At 44.4% G+C, this 20,680-nt stretch overlaps 1 protein-coding gene across 5 annotated transcripts in view; it reads left to right on the forward strand.

Annotated features, from left to right (window-relative positions):
* Window positions 1-20,680, forward strand: part of diaph2 (diaphanous-related formin 2) — a 727,774-nt gene that overhangs the window by 628,258 nt on the left and 78,836 nt on the right. For 4 of the 5 annotated variants that reach the window (XM_055927231.1, XM_055927235.1, XM_055927233.1 and 1 more), the window contains 2 exons: window positions 17,480-17,578; window positions 18,818-18,868. In XM_055927231.1, coding sequence (XP_055783206.1) covers window positions 17,480-17,578; window positions 18,818-18,868 — 150 coding nt within the window. The remainder of the gene's footprint in view (window positions 1-17,479; window positions 17,579-18,817; window positions 18,869-20,680) is intronic. The other variant, XM_055927234.1, reaches the window with a different exon arrangement.

Consider the following 20,680-nt stretch of genomic DNA (forward strand, 5'->3'; position numbering starts at 1 on the left):
ATTTTGAAGACATTTGAGGTGAATTATGGAACCTAAAGACACAGTCTCAGCAAGTTGCAACCAGAAAGCTTTTCAGCTATCTTAACAATGGCTGTACGTTGTGTCCTGTATGACATTGACCCACTACACCAACGGGACTACAGTGGAGAAGGTGGAAAGCTTCAAGTTCCTCGGCGTACACATCACTGACGATCTGAAATGGTCCACCCACACAGAAAATGTGGTGAAAAAGGCACAACAGTGCCTCTTCAACCTCAGGTGGCTGAAGAAATGTGGCTTGGCCTCTAAAACACTCACAAACTTTTACAGATGCACAATTGAGAGCATCCTGTTGGGCTGTACCACAGCCTGTACGGCAACTGCACCACCCGCAACCGCAGGGCTCTCTAGAGGGTGCGGTCTGCCCAACGCATCACCGGGGGCAAACTACCAGCCCTCCAGAACACCTCCAGCACCCGATGTCACAGGAAAGCCAAAAAGATCATCAAGGACAACAACCACCCGAGCCAGGTCCAGTTCACCCTGCTATCATCCAGAAGGCGAGGCCAGTACAGGTGGATCAAAGCTGGGACCGAGAGACTGTAAAACAGCTTTTATCTTAAGGCCATCAGAATGTTAAATAGCCATCACTAGCTGGCTTCTACCCAGTTACGCAACCCTGCACCTTAGAGGCTACTGCCCTATATACATAGACATGGAATCACTGGCCACTTTAATAATGGAACACTAGTCACTCTAGTAATGTTTAATATTGTTTACATACTGCTTTACTCATCTCATATGTATATACTGTATTCTGTATGTTTTGTCAATGCCACTCCGATATTGCTCAATCTAATATTTATATATTTCTTAATTCCATTATTTTACTTTTAGATTTGTGCTAATTGTTGTGAATTGTTAGATACTACTGCACTGTTGGAGCTAGGAACACAAGCATTTCGCTACACACGCAATAACATCTGCTAAATATGTGTATGTGACCAATAAAAATGTATTTTTTTTAATTGTATTTATGCCTAGCTACTTAGCTGCTTAGGTACATAGCTGCCTAGCTACCTAGCTATTTAGCTGCCTAGCGCACAGTATTTGCTCAGCTGTTTCCTTGTTGTGTGATCATACTTGTATTTTTTATGAAATATTTGTGTTGCTATATGGGGAATTAGGGCGATGAAAACAGATAACAATTTTTCAAACAAAACCATTAGTTACCGAACTATTCCAGCCATTTATAAAATACTCTGATAGTTGGAGGCTCACAGATGCTTTTTTCCTAATTCACTTTTACCTGCAAGTGATCATTCTTCACAGTGCAAATTAAAATCCACTCATCCAGTCCAATCCATTTTTACAACAGCTTGCAGGCACTGGCAGAATTCAGTTTCATACAATTCTCTGCTCTGGGGGAATTTCATCAACAATTGAGAGGGAGGCTTTGGCTTTTGGCTGAGGTGGTTTAGGCTATTCACTGATATCAATGTTTACTGTGTACCAGCTCAAGTGATGTTGAATCGAACCTCTCTCTTGTTCAATTCAGAGTTCAAAATAAGATGAGCAACTGCTCGCCTTGACATAACAGCACACCATTTCCTTAAAAAAGGACGATCCCAGGAAGATCATTGAGAGATAATAGACTGATCTTAGACATCCTGTATAGCTTTATATTATATTTTTAGGGGAAGGACAAGGTATAGCAGCTGGGATATTAGACGTGGTGGAAAACGATGTTATCGGCTGAGACTGAGGCTATGTTGCAATGTCAACACTAGCATAGTGCTTATAGTTCCAAGACATTGCTTCATACTAATTTGTACTTTGGTGTGAATATTGGAAGAGATTTTTAGAGTATCCAGACTGATGAACAGGGACAAACGGCAATATGATTAGGATCATTGTTTTCCATAGGGGGAGCGCTATTGTACATCTATACATCTATATTAGAATTATTATTGTATAAATTTTTTTGCAGTGGCGCACCGCTGCTACTAAGTGCATATAGGGGAAACACTGATGATATATGGCGTCCAGCTCCGAGATTCCCGCTCCTGCATATTTAATCCATGAACTGTCTTTTAATTTAGAGATTATCATGACGCTGATGTGTGTGCGTCTCCTTCTGTGAGTGTCTCTCTCTGTATGTGTGTGTGAATACATCTGTTTGTGTGTGTGTGTGTGTTTGCACTAACAGTTAGTCAGTGTGTGTATGTGTGTGTCTCTGACTGTATGTGTGTGTGTTGTTCCTCATTGGGGTTGTGTGAAGAAAGGACCCTACCACATCTGCATACGATGGTCGCTGCTTCCCTGTCACTTCTGCCTGTGTTATTAACGCCGGCTGTCAGCAAGGCAGCATCCTCTTTAAATAACACTACATTACATTCCAAAGCCGCAGGGATTCGGGGGGCAGGCGCCGGTAGGGAGCAAGCCATTGCTCATGCACGTGACGGATGGCATTGACTGCATCCCATATGGCTCTGGTCAAAGTAGTGCACTATATAGGGAGTAGGAGTCCATTTGGGAAGTAGCCATTGTGAATTTGTGATTTTGTAATTACCTTGAAAGGCATCAACAAGGGCATTGAGCTTCATCGGGTTTATCTGCTGTAGCCTATCAACTTAATAAATAACGCCATATTAGATTGCGTTCGTATCATCTTGGAGGATCTGACTGTGCCCTAAGGCGGTGATTGGCAGTGTGTGTGAATGTGACTGTCTGTGACTGTCTCTGCTTCCCAAATAACACACTATTACCTATATAGGGGAAAGGGTTCCATTGGGGCGCACACTGTCTGTGTCTGGGCCCCTAGAAACTCGACGGGGTGGAAAGAGAGTTGGCTGGCTTGTCTTACATAAACAATTGTCATGCAAGGATTTACTCCATCTGATTTAGTGTGAAATGTATTTCTGTCAGCCAAGGCGACACAATAAGCCACTACCTTATCAATGTTCTACCAGACTTACACGCCACACATTGTTTTCAATGCATTTCTATCAAAATCCTGTTTGACACAATGTGCCATCCAGATTGTGAAGAACCCAGAAACCCTTTGATTATGCGACGATAATTATTTCATTGCCAGTTAATATTACCCCAGGGAACTATCTCCTCTTCTCCCCCTCTGAGTTTTTTTGTCTGAGTCTGCTGTATCAATTTTATTTTATTTTAAATAAGAAACGTCTAGTCTGTGTGTGGAGAGGCCTAATTAGTAGTAGTACTTATAGCGTCTAATCATTTTCAATCTGTCTGACTTAATTTGGTCTGGTTTTCTCTCAGGTCAGAAAAACGGTTCTGAATGAGAGGATACAGTACAGAGAATGCCCCCCCCCCCCCCCCCCCTGTCGGTATGTCTATTATCCCTCATTGGTGACATATCCACTCCAATCCTCCTTCCTCGCGTAACATATGACGCCGGAAGAAAGAAGAAAAACAGAAAAACGCAACACAGTTAAATCTCATTAAATCATTACATTTCCTCATGCAGTCATGGCTGGTCCATCTCCCTGATCAATTCAAGACACTTCACGATCTGGACCTCAGAGTCACTTTACAGTCAATCAGACATAATTATCTTTACTACAAAGCCCATCCAAATTACATTGTCAAATCCATTTACCCGCCACCAAAGTAGCTGACTACAAGAACGGGATTGGAGTCAGAGAAGATGGTATCTCACCGGAACGAAATGGAAGGCAAGGGATGATAAGTGTGCCACTCAGAGAGAGAATGATGACAGGGAGATGTGTTCTGGATGGATGGCAGACAGCTATGGAAGTTGTACAGAGTTAACTCAACTATCCCCCTGCCTCGCAAACTTGCCTATACTATTGGACCTCTTTGTGCTGCTCACGTTGCCGTCGTCTACCATGAGCTAGTGGATGCAGGGGCTCTAATAAGGCAATAAGGCCAGAGGGGGTGTGGTATATGGCCAATATACCACGGCTAAGGGCTGTTCTTTTGCACGGCGCAATGATGAGTGCCTGGATACAGCCCTGAGCCGTAGTATATCGGCTACATATCACAAACCTCTGAGGTGCCTTATTGCTATTATAATCTGGTTACCAACGTAACTAGAGCAGTAAAAATAAAAGTTTTGTCATACCTGTGGTCTACGGTCTGATATACCATAGCAGTCAGCCAATCAGCATTCAGGGCTCAAACCACCCAGTTTATAATGAGATATATATATATATATATATATATATATATATATATATATATATATATATATATATATATATATATATATATATATGATCATATAGCAGACACTTTTATCCAAATCGGCTTACTCAACAAACTGTCGACATTGACAGAGTCACATTTTCAGTTAGTTGCCTATGTGGCAATTGAACGCACAACCCTGGTTTAGCCAGGACAGTACTCTAACCCACTGATCCATTGGAACTAGTCAACTACATGCTTGGCTGTGTTCATTAGGCACCACACAGTAGAAAACAGACTGAAACAGGTAGGCACTACCTGGCCTTGCCCAATATAAGAAATTGTTATTTTTTTCTCCATTGCAAATCGATATATAACATTTTCCGTAGTGTGCCATAATAAATATGAGCCCTTGTAAAGAAGGTTGGAGGCTGTAGCAGTAGAAGTAGTAGTGGTGCCTATCTATCCCCTTCGTTACATGTAGCTTTACTGGTTCTCTCCTACCCCAGCCTCACATGTGGCCTCGCTGCTGCTGCAGCCCACCGATCCAGATGGAAGGGGGTTTATTTCAGTTTTTGTTTGTTCACTTATTCATGCATCCAGCTATTCGGGGCATCACTGGGGCTTTCGTCTCCATGCCACAAATGCAAATCGCCGCGGTGGCTAATCCACTTTCATCTCCTTCCCTGCCGACATCCCTCTCTCATTCTTTCTCATCCCTCTCTCTCTCTGGTTCTGTGATAAGGGGCCATCTTGTGTTAAAGCCAGTGGAGACCTCACTAGGACCCTCCTCCTCTTCCTCCTTTTGCCTCCACCCCTCCCTGGTCTTTGTTCTGACCCACTCCACCCTCCCTGGGCGCCCGACCCCCTGGCGCCATCCTGAGGCTTGTCAGCCTTGCACTCCTATTCGCATCGGACCAGGGAGGGATGTGGGAGCATCCCTAATTCGATTACGAAGGACATGAGTAGGTTTGCACATCAAGCTGTTCCAGTAAGACAGTTGAGAAGGATCTGCTGGAGGATCCATCTTCTTCGTTAGACAGAAGAGACCTCCCACCACCCCTCCACTCAAGAGGGTCCTGTATTTTCTGCTCAAATATAGCACAAAAAGACACGGAACAGAAAGCTTCACTCTGTCAAAAAAACAAACATCTTACACCAGGACACTTCACTTGACTAATCCATGAAATGAAATAGAAAAAGCAGCATTCAGATGTCTGCAATTATGTTATTTTAGGGACAAACAAACCTTTCAGCTTACGATTCAGAGCGACTTTGCTCAGTTTGGCCCTATAGTGTGAATCAGTCATCTGTGTGCGTGGGAAGTTTTTCTCTGTGTCAAGCTTGGCTAGGAGAGAGGAGAGAGGGGAGCAGCTAACAGGTGTGGTGTGTGTCTGTCCTCTGGGTACCTATGTTCTCCCTGCCCTCTGTGGTAGTAATGTCATCGCTGGCTGGCTGAGTGTCTGGCTGACTGGCTACTATCTTGCTGACTGTCTGGTTGACTGTCTGGCTGGCTGGTGCCTTAGGAGCCACAGGAACTAGGGGAAGGAGAGACAGCTCAGTCAAACCTCTTCCTCCTTCATGAGAGAGAGAGTGAGAAAGAGAAAGCGAGAGTAGAGACAAGAGAAGAGAGAGGGACACAAAGAGAGAGAAAGAAAGAGAGAGAGAGGTGCCACCTATACACCTGGCCAAAGAGCACGCTCCCCTCCCTTCACCAAGAGGCTTTGTTCACGGTTAAAGCACCAGGTTAATTACGCAGTTGACTGTGCAGCCCAACGGTTGAGCTAAAATGTGTTCAAAACTATTCTGGGGAGCAAAAGAAAGGTAGTTTTCATTTTCCATTATTCTACTTCTTGTTTTCCATCGAGAGAGAGAGAGAAAGAAAGAGAGAGAGAGTTGCAGGAGAGAGAAAGAGAATTGCAAGGGAGAGACGGAATAGGGGAGAGAGAAAGAGAGAGATGGACAGAGAGAGAATGAGAGAGAATGAGAGAGATGGACAGAGAGAGAGTGAGAGAGATGGACAGAGAGAGAGTGAGAGAGAATGAGAGAGATGGACAGAGAGACAGAGTGAGAGAGAATGAGAGAGATGGACAGAGTGAGAGAGAATGAGAGAGATGGACAGAGAGACAGAGTGAGAGAGAAAGAGAGAGATGGACAGAGAAAGAGGGAGGGGGAGAATGGCAAGGTAGCGAGGGAGAGCAGTCTCCAGTAGGACCAGCAGCGCTCTCCCTTCAGAGTGGTCTCATCAAGCACAGGGCTGCAAGCTCTTTTTGCAGCTCATTACAGTGCAAATGAGAGTAAGAGATCAGTCACTGAGAAGGCTGGAGCAGGGGAGACTGGAGAGGGCAGCAAAACACACACACACACACACAGAATACAGAGACGCATGCACAGACGCACACAAACACATACACACACACAGACACATAATACACACACAGGCGAGTCATAAACAGAGAGACAGACAGACACACAGGCAAATCATAAACACACACAGGTGAATCATAAACACACACACACAGAGATAGACACACACAGGTGATACAAAAACACACATACACACAAGACAAGTATTCCCCCTACCCACCGATGGATTTACACACTATCGGGTTAGCTAGGAGATTCACTTGTGTTCAAAGGAGAAAGGACTTGTTGGCTAACATGATGCCGTTGCTGCTAATGATGACATAAACACTATCTTATTATCCATGTAATTATTTCATATTATTTTATGACATATAGTATGTAAATATATATATATAATTATTATTATTGTTACATACTGAATTAGCGTTAGTGATGTTTGCCACTGCAATGGCTACCAATATAAATTGTGTTATCTATTGAAGAATTTGAATCCTATGGCCGTTGGTCAAAAGTAGTGCACTAAATAAGGAATAGGGTGCCTTTTGGGACCCTATTTATATTATGTACCTCTACTCAGACCAGACAGAAACTCTCTGCTTAAATTCTGCTCGTTTTCCTCAGTTTTGGTCCCTTTCCTCCAGAGCTGTCGGCGGCTGCATGCGAGCCATCAGAAATGTAGTTCTCCATCGATCCCTCTGTATTTTTTCCCCCCAACATGGAGGGAGATGACAGATAGCAAATTGAATTTATGAACAGCTTGTGTTGACACTGCTGCATAATGATAAGAATGCCATCCCTTTGGTGTTTAAGGAGGAGTGCATGGTGCCGTATACAGATTGAAACCAGACTGCCTCCGTTTTCCTTGGGAAGATGGGAGGAAGACGGAGGGTGCCATTTGAGATTCAGACGAAGTTAACAGACATGTATCTGTTTGTACATGACAGATCTGCTTTTTATTTTCATCTTGCATCCACATGCAAATACTTGTTTTTTGATGAACTTGAAGATGCGTATTGGTATTTGTATTTGATGGAAGTAAACTGACAGTGGATTAAGTGGCAAAGAGCTATTCTGTGGAGGTTTGTGTGATGTGTTAGGTATTAGAGGAGTCTGGCTGGCTGTCTAGTTTCTCCTCTAGCTAAATTGGCCGAGAGCAGGCACGGCCATAGGTCACACTGCATGGCTGACACCATTCTGTGCTGGAGCACACACACACACACACACACACACACACACACACACACACACACACACACACACGTATACACACATATACACACACACACACACACACACACACACACATATACACACACATACACATATACACACATATACACACACACACACACACACACACACACACACCACGCACATATGTACACATGCACACCATGCAGGCACACACACTCCACATTGGCACAAAGACACACTATCCTAACCCAGACACACACACACACAGTTGTTTGAATTTCATTTTCCACTGTGGAGGCAATAGAACACCCTCTCTCTCTACACAGGCAGCGTTTTAACAACCACCTTACATCACTGCTATGGGAGACACTCCCCTGGACATAGAACACACAATGCATCAGCATTAGACCTGGGGCCTGTCACGTCTCCTGGCCCTCCTCTGTCTCCAGCTGAATGGCTTTGGGCGGGGGGAAATCACCAAAGCACAGAGGCTATGTCCCAAATGGCACCCTATTGCCTATATCTCTTTAGTCCCTTGTCAAAAGTAGTGCATTATATAGGGAATAGGGTGCCATTTGGGACACAGGCTGAGTCGCTTCAGCGGCTAATACAGGCAGGGATGAAAGCCTCCACTGATGGCCATTGAAAGATCTTCTTTCTGTGGCTAACGCAGGGGAGCTAAGTGCTCTTTACCAAGATTTAGTGTGGAGCCGGTCAATACCGGCCTGCTCTATCATTGTTCCGTCGATGACACCGGGACCTGCCTTTGGAAAACCTTCCAACCGCCAAACGGCTTAGTACGTACATGGCACCGCTATGTTACCACAGGAATGGAAAGAGGAGAGGGAAGAGGAGAGTAGATGGTAGACAAGAGGGAAGAGGAGAGGAGATGATAGACGAGAGGTGAGAGGAGAGGAGATGGTAGACGAGAGGGAAGAGGAGAGAAGATGGTTGAGGGGAGAGGGAAGGGGAGAGGAGATGATAGACGAGAGGGAAGGGGAGAGGAGAGGAGATGGTAGACGAGAGGGAAGAGGAGAGAAGATGGTTGAGGGGAGAGGGAAGGGGAGAGGAGATGATAGACGAGAGGGAAGGGGAGAGGAGAGGAGATGGTAGACGAGAGGGAAGAGGAGAGAAGATGGTTGAGGGGAGAGGAGAGGTAAGGGGAGAAGGGATGGTAGAATAGAAGGGGAGAGAGAAGAGGAGATGGTAGAAGAGAGGGAAGGGGAAGGGGAGAGAGGAGAGGAGATGAGATGGTAGAAGAGAGGGAAGAGGGGAGAGGAGATGGAAGGGGAGAGGAGATGGTAGAAGAGAGGGAAGGGGAGAGGAGAAGAGATGGTAGAAGCGAGGGAAGGGGCAAGGAGATGGTAGAAGAGAGAGAAGTGGAGAGGGAATGGAAGAGGAGAGGGAAGAGGATGGTAGACGAGATGGTAGAAGAGGGGGAAGAGGAGAGGAAAGGGAAGAGGAGATGGTAGAAGAGGGGGAAGAGGAGAGGGAAAGGGAGAGGAGCGAGGGAAGGGGAGCGGCATTGGTAGAGGAGAGGGAAGGGGAGAGGAGAAAGGATGCTAGAGGAGAGAGCACCAGAGTTCTGGGATAGGCCACTGTCTGTGTCTCTAAACAGCACAGTACAGGACAGCACATGTCTCAAACAGAACGATTCAGATGAAGATAAAGCAGCATTTGGCCCTATATCTGGGTCATCTATCTTTAGCCTCATACTAATGAGTCAGTAGGCCCTCTCTTCATCATTGTGGTCCAGAACAGACATTATTTTAAACTGGGATCATTAGGGTGACTTATTGTAGCGCGCCGGACTACGCTATCCATCTTTGCATACGTGGCTGAACTGGCTTGTGGGTAATGTTTACGGCAAGAAGGGCCGGGGCTTCTTATTTCGCTTCTGGGCATCATGGCAGAGAAGAAATGTTTGCGCTGGCCAGAATCTAGAGATGACAGTTGCTTTTGGCAGCACTTTCAGCGAGCTGTGATCAATCTTTTGTTTTTCCCGTCCTAACGTTCAAAGAGAAATGACAGTCGGGAAAATTTAATTTATCAACAGAACAAGTTGACACGGCGACATAATTAATTTGAGGAAATGCCACATATTCTCATATATTACCAGACAAAAGCCAGTGTTTTCTTTTTTGTCGTTCTCTGAGCAACACAACCTCCCAGTGAGAAATAAACACAACCAAAAGAAGAAAAGAGAGCCAAGAATAGAAACTCATCTTATGTAAATTCGCCACAAACAAACTCTTAATTTGCGCTAATTTCTTCTCTTGACTTGCTGGTCTCATTCCCTCTTCCTGAGGCCTTCCCAGGGGCTACTTTGAAAACCAAAGTGTCTGTTCTCTCTTTCTGTGTGCTGTGTTTAAAGGCAGCCTAGATTAAATTAAGCTTAATTAGACCGGCTCGGAATAGAACTAAACAAAACAAAGCCCAAGTAGCTAGCGCTTATCTTCAAATTGGCTAGTCTATACCTTTGTTAGTCTTGCTTATTGGTTTAAAGCGGGACATGCATTTCACCTGCTTTTCCCTATAGAAACGAGATGGCCGATCTGTATCTAACAGCTATGACTCCGAGAACAGCACTGGCTCCCTCTTTAATGTTTTTCCATATTTAGGCCAACCAAGTCTTGTGAGTTGGACACGAATGCAACACGTTAAGTCCGGGCAGGTAAACATTTATCTACTGCACCTTGGCTCCTGGAAAACTTTTGGACAGCTCTTGCTTCAGTTTCCCTCTTCTCAGAGACCTAGACATCACAGGGGGCACTTGACAACTTTGATCAATTTGTCCTAGTTTTTGCTTAACTGTAGCCCAATTCATCATCCATAATGACCAAGGCTTGGGAGCTGGGCTGAGTAGACTGGGTTCAAGAGGGAGGATCGCAGACACAAAGAAGCAAAATGACTAAGATGGGAAACATGCTCCCCAGTGACCTGCTAGCGTTCCATTAACAATGTCCTATTGGACCGGCTAGACCTCGGCGCTGATGAAGGAAGCTCAGAGACGAGGCCCTGGCTTCTGAGAATCTCGTAACATCTCCAACTGTTCTCTGAACGCTTCCCCTCCATACATTAAATAAAATGTTTAAACAAAAATGTAAATTAAAAACTTGTGCATTTTAGATTATTTGAGAATCTCTTACATCTAAATCCCCACAGCAAACTTTTCTCTTCATCTGACACATCGCCCACTTAGAAGACTACTGTTTTTTGCCCTGTTCTTGTTCCAGCTCCACCTGTCTCATTTTGAGCTGTAAAAACCCACAGCAAATATATTCTGTCTTTTCTCAATTAGTAAGTCTCGTCGATTGTGCGCTGGGGATATACAGAAAAGCTAACCTTTATGCAGGAGGATCTGTCTTGAGAGGAAGAGATACACCATTCGAAGGAAATTGCTTTCCAAAATGGGTTAAGATGGGACAAAACTCTCTCCAGCAATGTAACACCTTGTCATGCACCTCAGGAGACAGCCCTGGGGTCCTCTAATGATCTTATCCACAAAGGGGAAGAGTGGAACATGGCTGGGCTTTTACACTCCACACTATAGGTACCTTCTTAAAAACCTGAGGCAGCTGACATGGCACTACATGTACCTGTCCTCCCTACATCCCATTGAGAGCTATTGTACTTGTCCTCCCTACCTCCCATTGAGAGCTATTGTACCTGTCCTCCCTACCTCCCATTGAGAGCTAGCGTACCTGTCATCCCTACCTCCCATTGAGAGCTAGCGTACCTGTCCTCCCTACCTCCCATTGAGAGCTAGCGTACCTGTCCTCCCTACCTCCCATTAAGAGCTAGCGTACCTGTCCTCCCTACCTCCCATTGAGAGCTAGCGTACCTGTCCTCCCTACCTCCCATTGAGAGCTAGCGTACCTGTCCTCCCTACCTCCCATTGAGAGCTAGCGTACCTGTCCTCCCTACCTCCCATTGAGAGCTAGCGTACCTGTCCTCCCTACCTCCCATTGAGAGCTAGCGTACCTGTCCTCCCTACCTCCCATTGAGAGCTAGCGTACCTGTCCTCCCTACCTCCCAATGAGAGCTAGCGTACCTGTCCTCCCTACCTCCCATTGAGAGCTAACGTACCTGTCCTCCCTACCTCCCATTGAGAGCTAGCGTACCTGTCATCCCTACCTCCCATTGAGAGCTAGCGTACCTGTCATCCCTACCTCCATTTCCTCATCCCTGGTTGTCAGGTGTCACCTGGGCCCTGGAGCTCTTGCCAAATGTTACAGTAAACGCTGCAGCCCAGGCTGCTGTCTCTCTCTGTCTCTCTGTCTGCCTCTCTCTCTCCCTCTCGCTCCCTCCTCCCCCTCTCTCTCTATCTCTCTCTCTACCTCCCTCCCTCCCTCCCTCTTTCTCTGTAATGTATTTACTAGGGTGCACTATTACATGTTTTAATTAGGGGGATAACAAGGGCCCTGGCTCTCTGCCGGATTTGTTAACTTCACACATCATAATTCGCTTCCCTCTCCCCATCAAGGTACCTGTGTGTGTGTGTGTGTGTGTGTGTGTGTGTGTGTGTGTGTGTGTGTGTGTGTGTGTGTGTGTGTGTGTGTGTGTGTGTGTGTGTGTGTGTGTGTGTGTGTGTGTGTGTGTGTGTGTGTGTGCTTGCATGAGTACTTACGTGTGTGACTTATTGTCCTCTAGCTGTGGGAGAAGATGAAGGGGGAGGAGACACACAAGTTAAGTGTCACCATAGGGGAAGGAAGAGGGGAGGATTGAGGAGGGGGTAGCAGACAATGAAGTGGGCCTGTGTGTATAGCTCTGGTGTCTCTGGGGCTGTTGAGAGGACTAGTGGAGCGGGTAGAGGCGCAGGCTCCTAAAACTCCCTCTGAGATATTTGACTGCCCTGGGCCTCTGACATTGAATTATTTCTACAACATATGTAAGCGCACGTGAACGCATCCATACAAACATAAAGTACATGCACGGACACACGCAAACACAGTCACTTTATCAGAAAAATGTGCAGTATTATAGCTCATCTCATACTATTTTACACATTTTGCTATGAGGCTGAAATACATTTTTGCTGTTTTAGATCTCACGGAGTCGGGACACAAGACGGGACATTCTTAATCATCATGGGATATTGTGTGTAGATTGATGAGGGAAAAGGCTGTAACGTAACAAAATGTGTAAAAAGTCAAGGGGTCTGAATAGTTTCCAAATGCACTGTATGTATGTGTATATAAACTCAGCAAAAAAAGAAACGTCCCTTTTTCAGAGATAATTCGTAAAAATCAAAATAACGTCACAGATCTTCATTGCAAAGGGTTTAAACACTGTTTCCCATGCTTGTTCAATGAACCATAAACAATTAATGAACATGCACCTGTGGAATGATCGTTAAGACTAACAGCTTACAGACGGTAGGCAATTAAGGTCACAGTTATAAAAACTTAGGACACTAAAGAGGCCTTTCTACTGACTCAGAAAAACACCAAACGAAAGATGCCCAGGGTCCCTGCTAATCTGCGTGAACGTGCCTTAGGCATGCTGCAAGGAGGCATGAGGACTGCAGATGTGGCCAGGGCAATAAATTGCAACGTCTGTACTAAGAGACCCTTAAGAAGCGCTACAGGGAGACAGGATGGACAGCTGATCGTCCTCGCAGTTGCAGACCACGTGTAACAACACCTGCACAGGATTGGTACATTTTTATTTATTTTTTATTTTATCTTTATTTAACCAGGTAGGCTAGTTGAGAACAAGTTCTCATTTACAACTGCGACCTGGCCAAGATAAAGCATAGCAGTGTGAACAGACAACAACACAGAGTTACGCATGGAGTAAACAATAAACAAGTCAATAACACAGTAGGGGGAAAAAAATGAGTCTATATACATTGTGCGCAAAATGCATGAGGAGGTAGGCAATAAATAGGCCAAAGGAGCGAATAATTACAATTTAGCAGATTAACACTGGAGTGATAAATCATCAGATGATCATGTGCAAGTAGAGATACTGGTGTGCAAAAGAGCAGAAAAGTAAATAAATAAAAACAGTAAGGGGATGATGTAGATAAATTGGGTGGGCTGTTTACAGATGGACTATGTACAGCTATGGACTATGTACATCGGTTAGCTGCTCAGATAGCAGATGTTTAAAGTTGGTGAGGGAAATAAAAGTCTCCAACTTCAGCGATTTTTGCAATTCCTTCCAGTCACAGGCAGCAGAGAACTGGAAGGAAAGGTGGCCAGATGAGGTGTTGGCTTTTGGGATGATCAGTGAGATATACCTGCTGGAGTGCATGCTACGGGTGGGTGTTGTTATCGTGACCAGTGAACTGAGATAAGGCGGAGCTTTACCTAGCATGGACTTATAGATGACCTGGAGCCAGTGGGTCTGGCGCCGAATATGTAGCGAGGGCCAGCCGACTAGAGCATACAGGTCGCAGGGGTGGGTGGTATAAGGTGTTTTAGTAACAAAACGGATGGCACTATGATAAACTGCATCTAGTTTGCTGAGTAGAGTATTGGAAGCTATTTTGTAGATGACATCGCCAAAGTCGAGGATCGGTAGGATAGTCAGTTTTACTAGGGTAAGTTTGGCGGCGTGAGTGAAGGAGGCTTTGTTGCGAAATAGAAAGCCGATTCTTGATTTGATTTTGGATTGGAGATGTTTAATATGAGTCTGGAAGGAGAGTTTACAGTCTAGCCAGACACCTAGGTATTTATAGATGTCCACATAGGTCGGAACCGTCCAGGGCGGTGATGCTAGTCGGGCGGGCGGGTGCAGGCAGCGATCGGTTGAAAAGCATGCATTTGGTTTTACTAGCGTTTAAGAGCAGTTGGAGGCCACGGAATCAGTGTTGTATGGCATTGAAGCTCGTTTGGAGGTTAGATAGCACAGTGTCCAAGGAAGGGCCAGAAGTATACAGAATGGTGTCGTCTGCGTAGAGGTGGATCATGGAATCGCCCGCAGCAAGAGCGACATCATTGATATATAGCGAGAAAAGAGTCGGAACATCACAACTGCGGGACAGGTACAGGATGGCAACAACAACTGCCCGAGTTACACCAGGAACGCACAATCCCTCAATTAGTGCTCAGACTGTCCACAATAAGCTGAAAGAGGCTGGGCTGAGGGCTTGTAGGCCTGTTGTTAGGCTTGTCCTCACCAGATGTCACCGGCAACAACATCGCCTATGGGCACAAACCCACCGTCGCTGGACCAGACAGGACTGGCAAAACGTGCTCTTCACTGACGAGTCACAGTTTTGTCTCACCAGGAGTGATGGTCGGATTTGCGTTTATCGTTGAAGAAATGAGCGTTACACCGAGGCCTGTACTCTGGAGCGGGATCGATTTGGAGGTGGAGGGTCCGTTATGGTCTGGGGCGGTGTGTCACAGCATCATCGGACTGAGCTTGTTGTCATTGCAGGCAATTTCAACACTGTGTGTTACAGGGAAGACCTCCTCCTCCCTCGTGGTATGCCACCAGCCATACTGCTCGTTCTGTGAGTGATTTCCTGCAAGACAGGAATGTCAGTTTTCTGCCATGGCCAGTGAAGAGCCCGGATCTCAATCCCATTGAGCACGTCTGGGACCTGTTGGATCGGAGGGTGAGTGCTAGGGCCATTCCCTCCAGAAATGTCCAGGAACTTGCAGGTGCCTTTGTGGAAGAGTGGGGTAACATCTCACAGCAAGAACTGGCAAATCTGGTGCAGTCCATGAGGAGGAGATGCACTGCAGTATTTAATGCAGCTGGTGGCGCCAATAGATACTGACTGATACTTTTGATTTTGACCCCCCTTTGTTCAGGGACACATTATTCCATTTCTGTTAGTCATGTCTGTGGAACTTGTTCAGTTTTTGTTTCAGTTGTTGAATCTTGTTATGTTCATACAAATATTTACACATATTAAGTTTGCTGAAAATGAACGCAGTTGACAGTGAGAGGACGTTTCTTTTTTTGCTGAGTTTTAATACAGTACCAGTCAAAAGTTTGGACACACCTACTCATTCAAGGGTTTTTCTTTATTTTTACTATGTTCTACATTGTAGAACAATAGTGAAGACCTCAACTATAACATAACACATATAGAATCATGTAGGAACCAGAAAAGTGTTAAACAAATCAAATCATGAAATATATTTTAGATTCTTTAAAGTAGCCACCCTTTGCCTTGATGACAGCTTGGCATTCTCTGTACCAGCTTCACCTCCAATGCTTTTCCAACAGTCTTGAAGGATTTCCCACATATGCTGAGCACTTGTTGGCTGCTTTTCTTTCACTCTGCGGTCCAACTCATCCCAAACCATCTCAATTGGATTGAGGTCGGGTGATTGTGGAGGCCAGGTCGCCTGATGCAGCACTCCATCTTGGTCAAATAGCACTTACACAGCCTGGAGTTGTTTTGGGTCATTGTCCTGTTGAAAAACAAATTATATTCCCACTAAGTGGAAACCAGATGGGATGGTTGCTGCAGAATGCTGTGGTAGTCATGCTGGTTAAGTGTGCCTTGAATTCTAAATAAATCACATACAGTGTCACCAGCAAAGCACCCCCACAACATCACACCTCCTCCATGCTTCACGGTGGGAACCACACATGCGGAAATCATCCATTCACCTACTCTGCATCTCACAAAGACAAGGCGGTTGGAACCAAACATTTCTAATTTGGACTCATCAGACCAAAGGGCAGATTTCCACCGGTCTAATGTCCATTGCTCGTGTTTCCTTCCCCAATCAAGTATCTTCTTCTTATTGGTGTCCTTTAGTAGTGGTTTCTTTGCAGCAATTTGACCATGAAGGTCTGATCCACACAGTCTCCTCTGAACAGTTAATGTTGAGATGTGTCTGTTACTTGAACTCTGTGAAGCATTTATTTGGGCTGCAATCTGAGGTGCAATTAATTCTAATGAACTTATCCTCTGCAGCAGAGGTAACTCTGGATCTTCCTTTCCTGTGGCGGTCCTCATGAGAGAGAGTTTCATATTTGCGCTTGATGGTTTTTGCGACTGCACTTGAAGAAACTTTCAAAGTTCTTGAAATTGTCCGCATTGACTGACCTTCATGTCTTAAAGCACAGGTGTCAAACTCATTCCACGGGAATGGTTTTCACTCCTCCCTTGTACTTGATTGATGAATTAACATCACTAATTAGTTAGGAACTCCCCACACCTGGTTGTCTAGGGCTTTATTGAAAGGAAAAACCAAAAACCTGCAGACACTAGGCCCTCCGTGGAATGAGTTTGACACCCCTGTCTTAAAGTAATGATGGACTGTCTTTTCGCTTTGCTTATTTGAGCTGTTCTTGCCATAATATGGACTTGGTCTTTTACCAAATAGGGCTATCTTCTGTATACCACCCCTACCTTACAGAACTGATTGGCTCAAATGCATTATTAAGAAGGAAAGAAATTCCAAAAATGTACTTTTAACAAGGCACACCTGTTAATTGAAATGTATTCCAGGTGACAATCTCATGAAGTTGGTTGCAAAAATGCCAAGACTGTGCAAAGCTGTCATCATTGCTACTTTGAAGAATTTCAAATATAAAACATATTTTGATTTGTTTAACCCTTTTTTGGTTACTACATGATTCCATATGTGTTATTTCATAATTTGAATGTCTTCACTATTATTCTACAATGTAGAAAATAGTAAAAAATAAAGAAAACCCCTTGAATGAGTGGTTGTGTCCAATCTTTTGACTGGTACTGTATGTATGTGCTTGTGTGTGTATTTTTTTCAGTGAGTGTGCATATCCTCTAACCATATTCCCTGTCTGTCCTGTCCTACAGAGGGAGGAGAGAATGAAACAGGTGTGATGGACAGCCTAATGGAAGCCCTGCAGTCCGGAGCAGCCTTCCGCGACCGCCGAAAACGAACCCCGCGCAATGGTAAGGTCCCCACGCCTCTGTTGAAGTAACCTCCTCCCTTAGTCTCAACCATAGTTCTTAATATGAAAGGAGTGTTGCCGGACCAAGTCCGGTATATGCCGAGGGCGTACACATGTCTGTGTGTGTACACTCATGTTCTTCTGTATGTGTGTGTCACTACACACACACACACACACACACACTGCACACACACTTGTACTATCCCCGGTGCACTTCATTACACATTCATTGTCACATTGTCATTCATAAGGCTCTGATTACAATAGAAATGGGATGTGAGCAGGGTCTATGGGCTACAGGCTCCAGCGGTGGAGGGGATTTAGCATAATCCTAATGTTAACATATTCCATCCTGCCATGATGAATGGCCTGTGCCCAGGGGGATGGTAAGGTGCCACCTGGTAGAGGTTACATTGATATGCAGGTGGAGAGACAGAGCCCTGTCTGTATAGAGGAGCCACAGGTGCTGCTCTCTCTGTGGTGGACGAGTGTGATATTCCTGATGCTAATCTGCTCATCGGGCCTCATGAGGGTTAGCATCGTTTAGTATGATCAGATGGAGTGAGTATACACAGAGGTTTAGGCCCTGTACAGCAACAGCTTTTTCTTCCTTATCAACAACCTCAACGACAAACATACCAGCATATGCACACCATGGCAGAACGAATCGTCCTAAATTAACTGGCACTATGTCAAATGTCAGAGATATGTTGCCAGACCTGTTAATTTCCCACATTGTTTGCCCAATAAGACCTGGTTAATGAAACAGGGTGTCACAACTCACACTCCTGAATCGTTCTCCTAGCTTGGTCTGCACTCACTGGCAGACAGCTAGCCATGTAGAGGAGAACACACACACACACACACACACACACACACACACACACACACACACACACACACACACACACACACACACACACACACACACACACAGTGTCATGTTTCATCTTCCCTCAGTCTGCAATATCTCTTCTACTCTAACATGGTCCATCAAGACTGACATGATTGCCAACAGCCCAAACCAACACAATGTATTTTCCTTCTCAAGTGCCTTCTCTCTCTGTGTGAGTGAGCATGTTTGTACAGTGAGAGTGTGTGCTGAGGTGTTGTGCCAACAACCAGACTTTTCAGAGTGGATAATTGGTGCCAAACTCCTGAAAGACTCATGTCTGACATCGTTCTCTTTTTCTCTTTCTCCTCCCTTTCTTTTTCTTCTGTTTACTTGGTCATGTTGCAGGTGATCAAAGTCCATGCAGTCCTGTCTCTCGGTGGCCGGGTGCTAACCATGGTAACCCAACCAATGCTGTTTCCATAGTTTAACCCTTTCCCTGCACATGTACTGCACTGTACAGCACCGCCTCCACTCCTGGCTGTGTAATTCACATCTGGCATCTTCCCCCACCAACTGAACCAGAGCTGGTGTACTCTCTGACAGACTCCTACACTGAGCTAGAACTTGTCTGATTACTTCTCTGACTTATGTCAATTAGGTTACATAGTGTTATCTTGTTTCAACCAGTGGTGATAGCAACGCAAAGTGTTTTTTTTTATTACTTGATGTGGTCACAGACTTATTCGATTGATTTGAATGATTATATTAGGTTGCAGACAGATTGTTTATCTCAAAAACAGGAATGAATATAGGGATCTGGCCAAAAGTAGTGCACTATATAGGGAATGGAGTTGAATTTTGGTCGCACCTCAGACTTGAGAGTAGTACTCTTGAGCTTCCCTCCTGCTTTAATAACTCAGTGACTCAAATCTCAGTCTGGTTTCTGAGTAGTACACCAGCTCTTGTATTGTAGAGCTTGTACCCCATTCCTGTAGGCCTACGCTGATAGAGCATGACATCACATCCTGTCTCATGGCACTTTATAGGAAAGGCTTTGTCGCCAACACGAGGGCTATAATTGCTTTTCGTCATGTGTCGCCACGCACGGATTTGTTTGTTGTGTTCCTTCCCTCACTCTTCCTTTTCCAGCTAGGGCATTCTGGGAAATGTCAAACGTTGCACAAAGCGCAAACACCCCAAAACTACTCCCCCGGCCTACTTTGAAACAACTGTCTGTGGCGCAATGGTTAGATTTTTTTTCTCCAACCACCACTTTAATCTAATCTGCTGTATCTATGTGAAGTGCATTTTTCACTGTTGACTGTCTGTCTTTGCTTTTCGTCTCGGTCTTGTATGTTCGTGTTTAAGGATGTGTGTGAATGGAGTGACAATGAAATGTGGAACTATCACAAGTTTGTTTCGTTTTTAGGTTATCTAATACACTCGGTCAAATGCAATAAAAAATAGGTACCAGTTGTATCGCGGGAAGGCTTAGGATATTTAGGACTTGGGAGAAAGGGATCTCTCTAACACTTTATATTAATAAACCATTTATAAACAGGTTGTAAAGCGTTTAATCCCCATTTATTCATCATTATTCCTTCATTTGTAAATGTCAATAAGCAATCTCTAAATAGTAATTTATGCATTTATAAACATTATTTCTGAATTATTTATAAAATAATGAATAAGGTGTTTGATTATAGTATGTTCACAATTTGTAAATTATGAATAATGTACTACTCATGTACTTATAAATCAGCTATAAAGGAGTACTTGTTAACTCATCAGATTATTTATAAGGCATTTGTTAATGGTTGATTAATGGTTTGACTCAGCATTTATACACTAATTTATGAATCTATTTATGTATGTCATGAATGGTTCATTTATTAATTGTTTGAGTTTTTAAATGTGAGTTAAAGCACTTACTAATACCTCAGCTGATTATTAATGTAGATCCTTATAAACCATTTACTAATTATTAATCAACTACTTTGCAGCCCATAACTTAGTGTGCACTATATATACTTTATAAACGTTTATAAATTACTTGTTACTCCCCCAAAGCTGGCTACATTAGTAGACAGTACCTGATGCATCACCAATGGCTAAAAAAGAACCTAAAACATGCAATAGTAAAATTAGATTTTTTCATACGCTTCATAACTGCAGCCATAACAAAGACCTGATAAATCACAAGTGATCATCAACTTCAGCAACTTCCCCATGAATCAAAGGCATATGTGCAGCGCTAGTGCATATGTA

Source organism: Salvelinus fontinalis, chromosome 6 (assembly GCF_029448725.1).
Source record: "Salvelinus fontinalis isolate EN_2023a chromosome 6, ASM2944872v1, whole genome shotgun sequence".
Classification (NCBI taxonomy): Eukaryota; Metazoa; Chordata; class Actinopteri; order Salmoniformes; family Salmonidae; genus Salvelinus; species Salvelinus fontinalis.